Raw genomic sequence first — 13186 nt, forward strand, 5'->3', positions numbered from 1 at the left:
AGTGCTTCGCTAATTTTAACCTCTTAATTGTCCCTGATTCACTCTGGAATTTCCTTTGTAAACCCCTCTGGCTCTTTACCTTCCTATTTTCCATTAAAACACTCTTCATATACTAATATTTGGTTAACTTCCAAATATCTTGACAGATTTAGTTAAAAATGTTTTGGAGATGTGTTGTTATTTAAATATTAAAAAGATTGCACTGCACTACATGAATTCTTAAATTCTTGATCAATATCTGTTTCTCAATCGATCTCACTAAAACAAATTAGCAGGTCATTTAACAAGCAGAAAAATATCTCTGTCAGGCTTTTAGCCATCCTGTTCTTTATTTGTCCCTGTATTTGGAATAGTTTGTGCCATCCTGTAGATTTATCAAGCCTTCATCATACAAGGATAGATTTATTGCTGTTTTGACAGAGTGGTGAGTGTGTGAAATGCCCTGCCAAGGGTGGTGGTAGATGGAGATACAGTAGGGGCATTTAAGAAACTCTTAGATAGGCACATGATGAAGGAGAGATGGAATACTGTGTAGGAAGGTCTTGGAGTAGGCTATAAGGTTGGAATAAATGGGCTGAATGGCCTTCATTGAGCTGTAGTGTTCAATGTTCTGCGTTTGTTGTAGGTTGATTTTGTAGTCATAATAGTGACCCCCTTCAAAAGCATTCAGTTGATGAGCAAGAGTTTTGTGGCAACCAGGAATCATAAAAGATATCATGCTGATGCAAGTCTGCCTTTCTTTCAAGTGTTATCCTGACTGGTGATTTTTGAGTTGCTCAGTCTTCAACTGCAGTTTGGCGAGAGTATTAATGCCTGTTCTTTTAGTGATCAACCAAATACTTCAACAGTAAACTCCTCTGCTTATAATGTCAGTACTGCTCCTTGCCAGTAGCTATTCCAAATGGTTTATGGTATTATCAAAAAGCAAAGTGATTTATTAGAAGCCATGTCTTGTGTGACTACGCAGCATTAATTAAAGAGCAGGGCTAGAACCCAGGGATGTCATCAGATGCAGATGCATTGGGCTCGCAGCTTGACCTACTTTGGGAGTCGGGATCAGTTGTACACACAAATCATTCGAGTTGCGTTACACTTGCCCAGTCCACTATCATCCAGGAGCAGCATGGTGAGGTTAAAATGGTGGAGGAAAAGTGCACCATCACTTGAGCTCAGCATCAGGTCAAGCATGGTCACATTTGGGGAGCAGCCCAGCTGACCTCTACTCCCTCTGTCCAGAGTAAACATTATAGTTTAGATCAAGAAAACTCAGCTGAGAAGATCAACACTGTAGTCCAATGTAACACACCCCTCTGGAGTGACGTAATGACCTGCTCACACCATAAAGTGCTTCACAACCGACTCAGCACTTTTGAAGTTGTAGCCACAATAAATACACAAATAACTTGCATAGCACCTCTCATGTTGCCATCAGGAAGTCCCAATGAACTACTTTAGATCACTGTTGCAATGACGTACAGCAAGATCCCAGCAGCATCACTATGGTAATGACCAGGGATACCCTCTTGTTAAGCAAAAATAGGAACCACTGGGATGAATCAGAATCAGGTTGGAATCTGTTATTTTGTGGCAGCAGTACAGTGCAAGATATAAAATTTAGTATAAGTTAGTTCAGTGGGCCAGCTGCTAATCTGTCAAAGGAAATGAACACTTCATTTTACAGTGCCTTCATTTGGACTGTCCATTTCCCTCCACAGATGCTGCCTCACCCGCTGAGTTTCTCCAGCAGCTCATTTTTGCTCCCGATCCCAGCATCTGCAGTCCTTTTTTTATGACCATTCCCTCCCGGTGACATGATAAACAGGATAAATATTGCCCTGCTACCAACTTCTACCCCTTCAAAATTTCTGCGTGGAATTTGAGGGCAGACATGGCCCAAATTTAACTTCCGATTTGAAAGGTGTCACATCTGACCATGCAGTACTAATGCTGAGGAAGTTAATACTTCATTGTGATTCACAATCTGGAGTGGGGCTCAAACCAACAACCTTATGACTGAAAGGGACATCAATGGGTAAGGGAGAGAGCTCAGTAAGCTGATACGTCACTGAGTCAGGATGGGTTATGGCCCACAGAATCTAAAGTACTTAAAATTTGATCTTTAATTGAAGCTTTTAAGTAAGAAACTGCTTAATTTTTTTCAGCACTGTCAGAAGCAGGAAATCTAAATGAAGAAGGTTATTTGAATTGATGACGGACTCAGATTATCATACCAAAGGCTGATATGATATGACATAAATTGCCTTCTGCTGAGTGCTTTCATCCTTCCAAATTATGTCAGATTTATTTTTTCTATTATTATTTTTGACATTTATTATTAATAAAAATCAATGTTGTCATAATGTCCAATCTGGGAACAAAATCTTTTCTAGCAAGGAAATAATCTTGAAAAAAAAGTTTGTACCACTCTTCTCTCCTATCAGATTCCTGCCTCTCCCACCATTTATCTTTCCTACCCATCTAATATCTAGTTATCTTCCTTCTCTTCTCCCACCTGTTTTATTCTGGAGTTTTCCTCTTCCTATCCAGTCCTGAAGAAGGATTTAGACCTGAAATGTTGACTGTTTATTTATTTCCATAGTTGTTGCCTGATCTGCTGAGTTCCTCCAGAATTTGTATGTACAAGTTTTCTATCTTGCTCAAGTTAAATTTGCTTTTGGCTATGTTTCAATGCCATGTGAGCAATACCATGGCTGTGACAGTAATCAGTTAAAAAAAAAGATTGCCTGACTGGCAGATGGGTGGGAATAAATGGGGCCTTTTCTGCTTGTCTGCCAGTGACTCCTGATGTTCTGCTGGTGTTGGCATTGGGTCCTTTATTATTCACATTATATATAAATAATCTGGTTGACGGAATTGACAGCTTTGTTGTCAAACTTGCGGATAAGGCAAAGATAGGTGGAAGAGCAGGCAGTGCTGAGGAAGCAGTGAAGCTGCAGAAGGCCTAGGGCAGATTAGGAGAAAGGCCACAAATGTGGCAGAAGGGATACAGTGTAGGGAAGTGTATGGTCATGCACTTTAATAGAAAGAATAAAGGTGTAGATTATTTTCTAGATGAGGAGCGAATTCAGGAAATCAAAGATACAAAAGACTTGGTAGTCCTCGTGCAGGATTCCCTAAAGTTTAATTTGCAAGCTAAGTCAGTAATAAGGAAGGCAAAGCAATGTTAGCATTCGTTTTGAGAGGACAAGAATATAGAAGTAAGAATGTAATACTGAGACTTTGCAAGACACTTGTGGTATTGTGAGCAGCTTTGGGTCCCCTATCTAAAAATGTGCTGCCGTTTTTAGACAGGGAGGAATTTAAGGACGATCAGGATAATGTGTGAGAAGTGTTTGATGGCTGAGGATCTCTGGTTGCTCAAGTTTAGAAGAATGAAGGGGGATCTCATATAAGCCTGCCAAATATTGTAAGGCCTAAGTAGAGAGAACATGGAGAGGATGTTTCCAGTAGTGGAAAAATCTAGAACCAGAGCGCATAGCCTTAGAATAGAGGGATGTCCCTTTAGAACAGAGATGAGGAGGAATTTCTTTAGCCAGAGGATGGTGAATCTGTGGAATTCATTGTCACTGATGGCTGTAGAGACCCAGTAATTGGGTATATTTAAGGTCAAGGTTTATAGGTTCTTGATTAGTAAGGGCATCAACAGGGAGAAGGCAGGAGAACTGGATTGAGAAGGTTAATAAGTACAATCCATGATGTTACTTATGGAGCAGACTCAATGGGCTGATTAGCCAAGTTTTCTTTCTAGTTGTATTGTAAACATCAGCTTATCCTTTTTGTATTTTATTTCTGGTCACTGATGCGTACTGAAGGGCTCTGACTATGCAAATTATACAGGGACAAGTCATGAGCGTAGACCATAATTTAGACCGTTCGTGATCTCTTAGCATTCTTTATGATTTTCAAAAGCATCTTGACTTTCTAAAGGATGTAAAAGAAGCAAGACCCTTCACTTTGCATTTAATCCATACTAAGCAAGTCTCAGGAATGGGGTCAACCCAGTAAAATCAGCTCTTCGATGTCCCAAGATATCTTGACAAAAAGATTGAAGGCCAAATTGCTGGAATAATTTAAGAGATTTTTCCAGAATGAGACGGGAAGTTTCAGGTTTATATGGGAAAAAATATGAGAAATATGGGATGGCTGTGGAAGCCAAGTGATTGGCTATATTTAAAGTAGAGGCTGATCAGTTCTTGATTAATAATGCCATCACAGGGAAAGGGCAGGAGAATGGGGTTGAGAGGGGTAATAAATCAACTATGATGGAATAGCAGAGCAGACATGAGGGGTCGAATTCTGCTCCTGTCTAATGGTCATATAAACAAATAACCTGTGCAACCGCACTTGTCATCGTGATTTTAAAATTGAAATACTTCTTCAAGTAACTCTTTGTAAAGTGATTTTTACTATTAACCTAGAGTAAATCTACTTGAAGTAATAGAAGTTACTACCCTGAGTAATTGTTTTTACCAGCAATAAAACTATTTTGAAATGCGCTGTGTTCATTTCTGACACCGGTCATTTTCCTCCACAACTTATTGCTACATTGATCTGCATAGCAATGCCTGCCCTAGAAATTCTGAAAGTTCAAAGCTCAATCTAAATTTATTATCATGATACCATATGCTATCTTGAGATTTATTTTCTTGTAGGCATTCAAGTAGATACAAAGAAACCCTTCTTGGGCTTCCAGTTAGAAACCGGTATCAGTTTTAATCAAAGTATCAATAACAAACTCCATCATCTTCATCAGGTATGATGCCTAGCCGCATCTAGACTGGTGGTAAATACACCCCAGTTGTTGTGATGTATCCTAGGTCGTTGTTGACCAGCATAAGCTGGGATTTGAGCTTTCTTATGGGTTTGTGAATGGTATTAATCCAGCATTTCTTCAGGATCCTGACAATCCTTCCAGAAACTGTGGAAAAATAGGGAACACAAGCAGTAGTGTTGGGTTCCTCCTTGTTGTTAGTTTTCCTGGTTCTTCCATCTGCTGTTTTAAGAGCCCGTTTGATTTCCTTTGCCTTGCAGCCATTCTGTAGGAATATTGTGTGTAATCATCTTAACTCCTCATGGAGACGCATCCACAAACCCGTAACAAAGTTCAAATCCCATCCAATGCGGGTCAAAGATAACCTGGGACTCAGGATGGCTGGCACTTACTGGATTCCCTGTGAGTGCGGAGCTGTGTATATTGGTCAGATGGAACGCACGGTAAAAACCTGCATCAAGGATCATAGGGGGTGTATTCCTTTGGGATACCCAGAGAAATCTGCAGTAGCAGAACATCACATATGCAGCGGCCGCATGATAGACCAATGGGAAAAAACTACTGTACTGCGCCAGTGACTTTTGGGACCTCCTGGTGAAGGAAGCCATTAAAGTAAGGCTAGAGAATAAGAATTTTAACAAAGACAATGGTCTCACTCTCAGGAAGAACTGAAATATGATTGTAAACAAGGTGTGTAGCAGCAACCTGATTGGTTGTGGACTAACCGATCAGGAGGGATGGATGACGAGGGTATATATAACCACCAAACTAGATGTGCCTAGACATTATCCATGATGAAAATGGCAGACTATGTCATCGAAATGTCGGTTAAAATCAATACCTGTACCCGAATGGAAGCCCAAAAAGAGTTTATTTGTCATGTACACCCGAAAAGATGAGATCATTTTTCAAAATAAAATCAGTAAAAAACTACATACAAAGGCCCACAAACAACTAATGGTAATAGAAGACAAGCTGTGTATGAACAAAAAGATACAAATAACAATAGTAAATAATATTGAGAACATGAGTTCTAAAGTCCTTGAAAGTAAGTCCGTAGGTTGTGGAGTCAGTTCAGAGTTGAGGTGAGTGAAGTTGTCCACACTGGTTCGGGAGCCTGAAGCTGTGAGACGTGGAATCAGATACTTTTCTGTGATGAGATGAGGAGTTCAGCCCAACAAATCAACAGCAGTATTTATCTCCATGATTTGATAACCATTCCTTCCTCACTTTCTAATTTCTTCAATGATCTTTTCTTGCGCACCTATCTTAATTTCTTTTGCCTCAGCAACTGCTTAGCAAAGAATTACTCACTGCAATCACTCTTAGTGAGTTTTAGCTCCTTATAGATGTGATATCTTTTTTTTTGTAATTTATTTTTTTATTGAAGTTCATCATCAAACATTTCCATAAGATGTATTTCAGACATTGTACATATATATCATAAAATCATATATATCACAAATCTCCACAGAATATTTATCTGAGGTATATGCTTATAGAAAAGAGTGGAAAGAAAAAACAAGCAAAAGGAAAGAACTATGTACAAGTAGGGAGTGATCTTTTTTTTTACAACAGATTCATTGATTTGTGAGAATAAAATCAGGCCTATGAGGCATTATGTAGTTAAACCATTTTACCCAGTATGAATCAAATTGTTCCAGCTTATGATTAACAGATGCTGTTATCTTCTCCATTTTATAAATGTTCATGTTAATTTCCATCCATGTATTTAAAGTTGGGCTCTCCTGTGATAACCATTTCCTAGTAAGTGTCTTTTTACCAGCCACCAACAGTATATTCATTAAATATTTATCTCTTTTCAACTATTCTTGAGGTACATATCCAAAATATATGGTCTTATTCTCTAAGGGTATTTCACATGTAAAGATGTCTTGTCGGGCATTGTGTATCCCCCTCCAATAGTTTTTGATAACAGGGCAGTCCCAAAAAATATGATAATGATTTGCATTTTGATTTCCACAATTTTTCCAGCAAACAGGGAGGTTACTATCATAATGGGATTTCTGAGAGGGTGTAATAAAATATCTTATCAAGTTTTTCCATCCAAACTCCAATTTCTATTGTAGTTAAATCATTCTTGTTTAGTTTTTTTACCTTCTGGGCTCACTGTTTCTTCCCTATTCCTTTAGAATGGATCACTTTTCTACTCTTTATGATTCAGTCTCTCAAAAGCCGAGAGAGTTCCACAGCTGATAGCCTCACAGCCCCATTGACCCAAGATTAAATACTGACCTCCAGTACTATATGTATTTTTGTATGCTCTCCTCATAACCATGGGGGCTTCCTCCAGTATCTCAGAGACATCCAGATTGATAGATCAGTTGATCACTGTAGTTGTACGCCTAGTGTGTCGGTGAGTGGTAGAATCTGACGGGGAAAGCGAGGAAGGCGGAATACATTATTAAGAACCCTCATCATTCAGGCCATGCCCCCTTCTCATTACTACCATCAGGGAGGAGGCACAGAAGTCTGGAGACACACACTCAACATATTTGCTTCTTCCCCTCCACCATCAACTTCTGAGTTGTCGATGAACCCATGAAGACTATTTCACTACTTAGCTCTCTTTTAGTACTTCTTAAACATCTTTCCTGTTGTAACTTATAGTATTTTCGTATGTTTTGCATTGTTCTGCTGCCACTAAGCAACAAAATTCACCACATAGGGCAGTGATAATAATTCTGATTCTGAGCTGATGGGAATGTGGGGAGAATAGAAGTGTGATTAGTGTAATTAGTTGCTTCATAATCAACAAGGACTCAGAGAACCAAAGAACCTGTTTCCCTGCTGCTTGACTCTGTAACCAATGGCATAGTGTCTCTGTACATGGTGCATACAGCGAATAGGATTCATGGTCAGCGGTGCAGAGGCTTCTCCCAATAAAAGTCGTGTCACTATTCTGTACGAATCCAGAGAACGGCAAATAGTTGTAAAAAATCAATCCGGTCATCCATAGCATTTTGAGCGCCGGAAGTAATTGATAGGGAACTGCCTGTGCGGCTGGGTAGCAATGTAACCTCCTCAAAATTCATTAACTCCCCTGCTATCCATAACATTTATGGGTATAATTCCCATCTATTTCACTTCCCTGGGAAGTATCCACACCAACTCAACTTCAGTTATTCTGTGTGCATTTAATCTAAGATAGGAAAATAAGCAGCTGCTTGTGGAAAGGGAATATTGGAAAGTATGGGAACTGGTATATAATGCAGGTGAGAATGCCATGTAGTAAAGATGACCATGTGGCACGCACCCCATGTAATTCCAGTTGAATAATGTCTCTGCCTCTGACCGTGAGTTTTCTGTACACGTGAGAAAAGAACTGGATGAGTTTATGAAAAGAGAATTTTAAACAGTTGGAGATTGAGAGAGAAAACACTATTTAAGTTGGTGAAAATGCATGAAGGAGTGACTGGGTGTGATCTCTGTGCAGATAACGGGCCCGCTGGTGACAGAAAGACTGGGACAGCGACGGTGTATATCACGGTGATGGATGTCAATGACAATCGACCCATCTTCTTGCAGAATACCTATGAGGCCAGTGTCCCTGAGAACATCACAGTGTCCACTAGTGTGCTGCAGGTGAGTTGTACAGAGTACCTGAACAATTTGAAGCAGAAAGCCAGATCATTAAATGGACATAGGATATTTTATCATCTATTTCTATAACCTCACCACCCTTTCTGGTAAGATGACGGTGCGTTTAGTCGCAGCGGTCTCTCTGTGTCCAACAAATGTTGCAATGTTTGTCTTCCACGTTTTTCTTAGGGATGCAAAACATTGTTGGACATTAGTAATATAAAATACTAGAAGTCAGGTTCATTAAGTGAGACCAAGAGCAGGGGAGCTGCGTAACCTTGGATTGTTGCATGGACCAGGCCCTCACACCATCCCATAGCCAGTTACAGCCATCCAGGGCAGGAGGCGCTGGAAACAGTGTGAGAGAACAGAGAAGTGTGGAAAAAGTGCTAGAATTTGTGGTGGGTTAAAGGTGGGTTTCCTGGCAGCCCATTCCAAGCACGCTTTGTAAAGAAAAAGCTTACCCTACACGTTCTCTCACCTTGAAGTATTCTATCTCAGTTAGAGGATTCAGAACGTCTACTCTATTTATGCCTTTCATAATTTTATAAATTTCTTTGAGTTCTTTCCTCAGCCTCTGACACTCCAGAGGAAACAATCGAGGTTTGTCCATCATTGTAAAACAGAACGGAGCATGTGCAGACAGATCAGAGAAGTGAGTTTGGCATTATGGTCAGCACAAACACGAAGGGCTAAAGAGCCTGTTCCTATGCTGTACTCTTCTATGTTCTATGCCAGTCATTCTCAATTTTCCAACCAAACCCTGGTTCGTTACTAATCAGGTAATTATTCTGAAACAATATATCATACTTCTGTTTGTAGAAGCTTACAATCCAAAAATTGCCTGCCATGTTTTCTACATTTTATCAGGACTTGAATCACAGTGGCTTCATTAGTTGCTAAGTGCTTTGGGAAGCAGTAAGAATGTGCTAAGTACTGAAGAAATGCAAGTACAGGTTTCCCCCGCTAGCCGAAGGAAAAGAGTTCCTATGAAATGGTTCGTAAACTGGAATGTTGTAAAGTGAATAAGTAATTACCATTAATTTATATGGGAAAAATTTGTGAGCGTTCCCAGACCCAAAAAATAACCTACCAAATCATACCAAATAACACATAAAACCTAAAATAACAGTAACATATAGTAAAAGCTGGAATGATCTGATAAATACTCAGCCTATATAAAGTAGAAATACATTTCTGCAATCATTGCAGAATGTCTAGCATAGCGAAGATCTCACTACGTAGCATATAATCTCACTACGTAGCGTATAATCTCACTACGTAGTGCTACTAGCGTAGTAGAAATAGTCTCAGTGGAAGCAGTCTCTCCAGTAATCTTTAAGCTATGAAGCTGCCAAATCATACTAAATAACACGTAAAAATACACAGCCTATATAAAGTAGAAATAATGTATGTACAGTGTTGTTTCACTTACCGGAATTGGGAAGACAGCGAGCACATTGATGATGTGTGTTATGCTGAGTCGTTGGAGGTTGGGGTGCTCGGCAATTTTTTCCAATAATTTGCAGTTTTGTCACAGTTAAACACTTGCTTATATGAATAACCACCTTCTGTAATTATTTTCTTCAGTTCTGCTGGGAACTTTTCAGCAACTTCAGAATCAGCCAAAGCACTCTCTCCAGTAAACTTTAAGCTATGAAGCTGCCCTCGCCTCAGAAACCGATCAAACCACCAATGACTACCTTTAAATTCCACTTTTGCGACACTTTCATCACAATCGTCCAATGCTTTCTGTTTCAGCTTATTAAAAAGACAGACTGATTTCTCCTTAAGTATAAGATCACTTAACAGAACACTATGCTCTGTACACCCATCAATCCACTCAAGCAATAGACTTTCCATTTTATCCATTATTGGATGTCGACTAAGAGAGAGCACTTTGCTACAAGCAGAACCAACATTAACATCGGCAGTTTTCAAGATTCTTTCTCTCTATATCTTCTCAGGCATATAGATGAGGATAGTGCGGTGAATGTGATCTACATGGATTTTAGTAAGGCATTTGACAAGGTTCCACATGGTAGGCTTATTCAGAAAGTCAGAAGGCATGGGATCCAGGTAAGTTTGGCAAGGTGGATTCAGAATTGGCTTGCCTGCAGAAGGCAGAGGGTTGTGGTGGAGGGAGTACATTCAGATTGGAGGGTTGTGACTAGTGGTGTCCCACAAGGATCTGTTCTGGGACCTCTACTTTTTGTGATTTTTAAATGACCTGGATGTGGGGGTAAAAGGGTGGGTTGGCAAGTTTGCAGACGACACAAAGGTTGGTGGTGTTGTAGATAGTGTAGAGGATTGTCGAAGATTGCAGAAGATATTGATTGCCTAGGGACTATTGATAGGATGCAGAAGTGGGCTGAGAATTGGCAGATGGAGTTCAATCCAGAGAAGTGTGAGGTGGTACATGACTATTGATAGGATGCAGAAGTGGGCTGAGAATTGGCAGATGGAGTTCAATCCAGAGAAGTGTGAGGTGGTACATGACTATTGATAGGATGCAGAAGTGGGCTGAGAATTGGCAGATGGAGTTCAATCCAGAGAAGTGTGAGGTGGTACATGACTATTGATAGGATGCAGAAGTGGGCTGAGAATTGGCAGATGGAGTTCAATCCAGAGAAGTGTGAGGTGGTACATGACTATTGATAGGATGCAGAAGTGGGCTGAGAATTGGCAGATGGAGTTCAATCCAGAGAAGTGTGAGGTGGTACACTTTGGAAGGACAAACTCCAAGGCAGAGTACAAAGTAAATGGCAGGATACTTGGTAGTGTGGAGGAGCAGAGGGATCTGGGGGTACATGTCCACAGATACCTGAAAGTTGCCTCACAGGTAGATAGGGTAGTTAAGAAAGCTTATGGGGTGTTAGCTTTCATAAGTCGAGGGATAGAGTTTAAGAGACGCGATGTAATGATGCAGCTCTATAAAACTCTAGTTAGGCCACACTTGGAGTACTGTGTCCAGTTCTGGTCACCTCAGTATAGGAAGGATTTGGAAGCATTGGAAAGGGTACAGAGGAGATTTACCAGGATACTGCCTGGTTTAGAGAGTATGGATTATGATCAGAGATTAAGGGAGCTAGGGCTTTACTCTTTGGAGAGAAGGAGGATGAGAGGAGACATGATAGAGGTGTACAAGATATTAAGAGGAATAGACAGAGTGGACAGCCAGCGCCTCTTCCCCAGGGCAACACTGCTCAGTACAAGTGGACATGGCTTTAAGGTAAGGGGAGGGAAGTTCAAGGGGGATATTAGAGGAAGGTTTTTCACTCAGAGAGTGGTTGGTGCATGGAATGCACTGCCTGAGTCTGTGGTGGAGGCAGATACACTAGTGAAATTTAAGAGACTACTAGACAGGTATATGGAGGAATTTAAGGTGGGGGGGGTTATGTGGGAGGCAGGGTTTGAGGGTCGGCTCAACATTGTAATGTGCTGTACTATTCTATGTTCTGTGTATAAATAGTCTGAATGGTGGACGCAGGTAAGTTCAACACGCGGACAATGTCCTTCATTCACCACGATCGAAACACTTAATTATGTCTAGTTTTACGCTAAGTGTAACACCCTTATGAATTCTTTTAGGCTTTTCCAATATCTTAGAACTCATCTTGCTAGCAGATGCACAAAATAAATCGAGATAAAGCACAGATGCTCGCAGGTACGTGCTTAAGCACGTGGCGGCTAGAATGCAGTTCCAGGGGAGGAACTTGGCTGCTCGCGGTGTGTGCTGCCTTTTCTCGTAACAGTGAAAACACCTTCTGTTAGCGAAAACAGGTAACTAATGTAGGTCTTTCGTAACAGCGAGGTGTCATAAAGCGAACGTTCAAAAAATGGGGGCCACCTGTATTAGACTTGCTTAATGAATGAAGTCAACACAAAAAAAGATTGAGGCTTCAAACACATACTCTGTGGCCACTTTATCAGGTGCCCCCTGTACCTAATATAATAACCACTCTGAGTGTATACTCGTGATCTTCTGCTAATGTGGTTTTTCCACTTCAAGGCTCGATGTGTTGTGCATTCAGAGAAGCTCTGCTGCACACCGCTGTTGTAATGTGTGGCTATTTAAGTTACTGTCGCTTTCCTGTCAGCTTGAAACCGCCTGGCTATTCTCATTTGACCACTCTCATTAACAAAGCATTTTTACCCACATAATTGACATTCACCTGATGTATTTTGTTTTTTGCACCATTCTCTGTAAACTCTAGAGACGGTTATGTGTAAAAATCCCAAAAGTCAGTAGTTTCTGAAATACTCAAACCATCCTGTTTGGCATCAACAATCATTCCACAATCAGTCATCTTGATCACATTACTTCCCCATTCTGATATTCAGTCTGAACAACAACCGAACCTCTTGACTACATCTGCATGCTTTTATACATTGAGTTGCTGCCATGTGATTGGCTAATTAGATATTTGCATTAGCAAGCAGATGTACAGTGTACCTGTTCCACCATGTCCCCTGGCAACCCATTCCAAGCGCATGCCACTTACTGTAAAGAATAACCTTGCCCCACATATTCCCTCACCGTAAAGCTATGTGCTCCAGAGTTCAATAGTTCTACTCTGGGAAGAAAGAATTAGGATGGTCGAGGATTCCAATAAAGAGCAGGATGAAGAGTTGATAATATTGAGATTGAGGTTTGAGTATGCAGGGTTAAAATAGTACACTGCTGTTACTGAAGAAACACAATTATGGGAAGTGTGAGTATTGTAATCAGAAAGAAACCATTGTGCAAGTACTGGTGAGGTGTCTAATATAATCGATGGGGGGGGGGAT

General features: G+C 40.5%; 1 protein-coding gene across 1 annotated transcript in view; it reads left to right on the plus strand.

Moving 5' to 3' along the window:
• cdh23 (cadherin-related 23) overlaps nt 1-13186 on the plus strand; it is a 1109092-nt gene that overhangs the window by 696581 nt on the left and 399325 nt on the right. The window contains exon 28 of the mRNA XM_059946450.1: nt 8250-8398. Within this exon, the coding sequence (XP_059802433.1) occupies nt 8250-8398 (149 nt within the window). The remainder of the gene's footprint in view (nt 1-8249; nt 8399-13186) is intronic.

The sequence above is a fragment of the Hypanus sabinus genome, chromosome 21, assembly GCF_030144855.1.
Source record: "Hypanus sabinus isolate sHypSab1 chromosome 21, sHypSab1.hap1, whole genome shotgun sequence".
Lineage (NCBI taxonomy): Eukaryota > Metazoa > Chordata > Chondrichthyes > Myliobatiformes > Dasyatidae > Hypanus > Hypanus sabinus.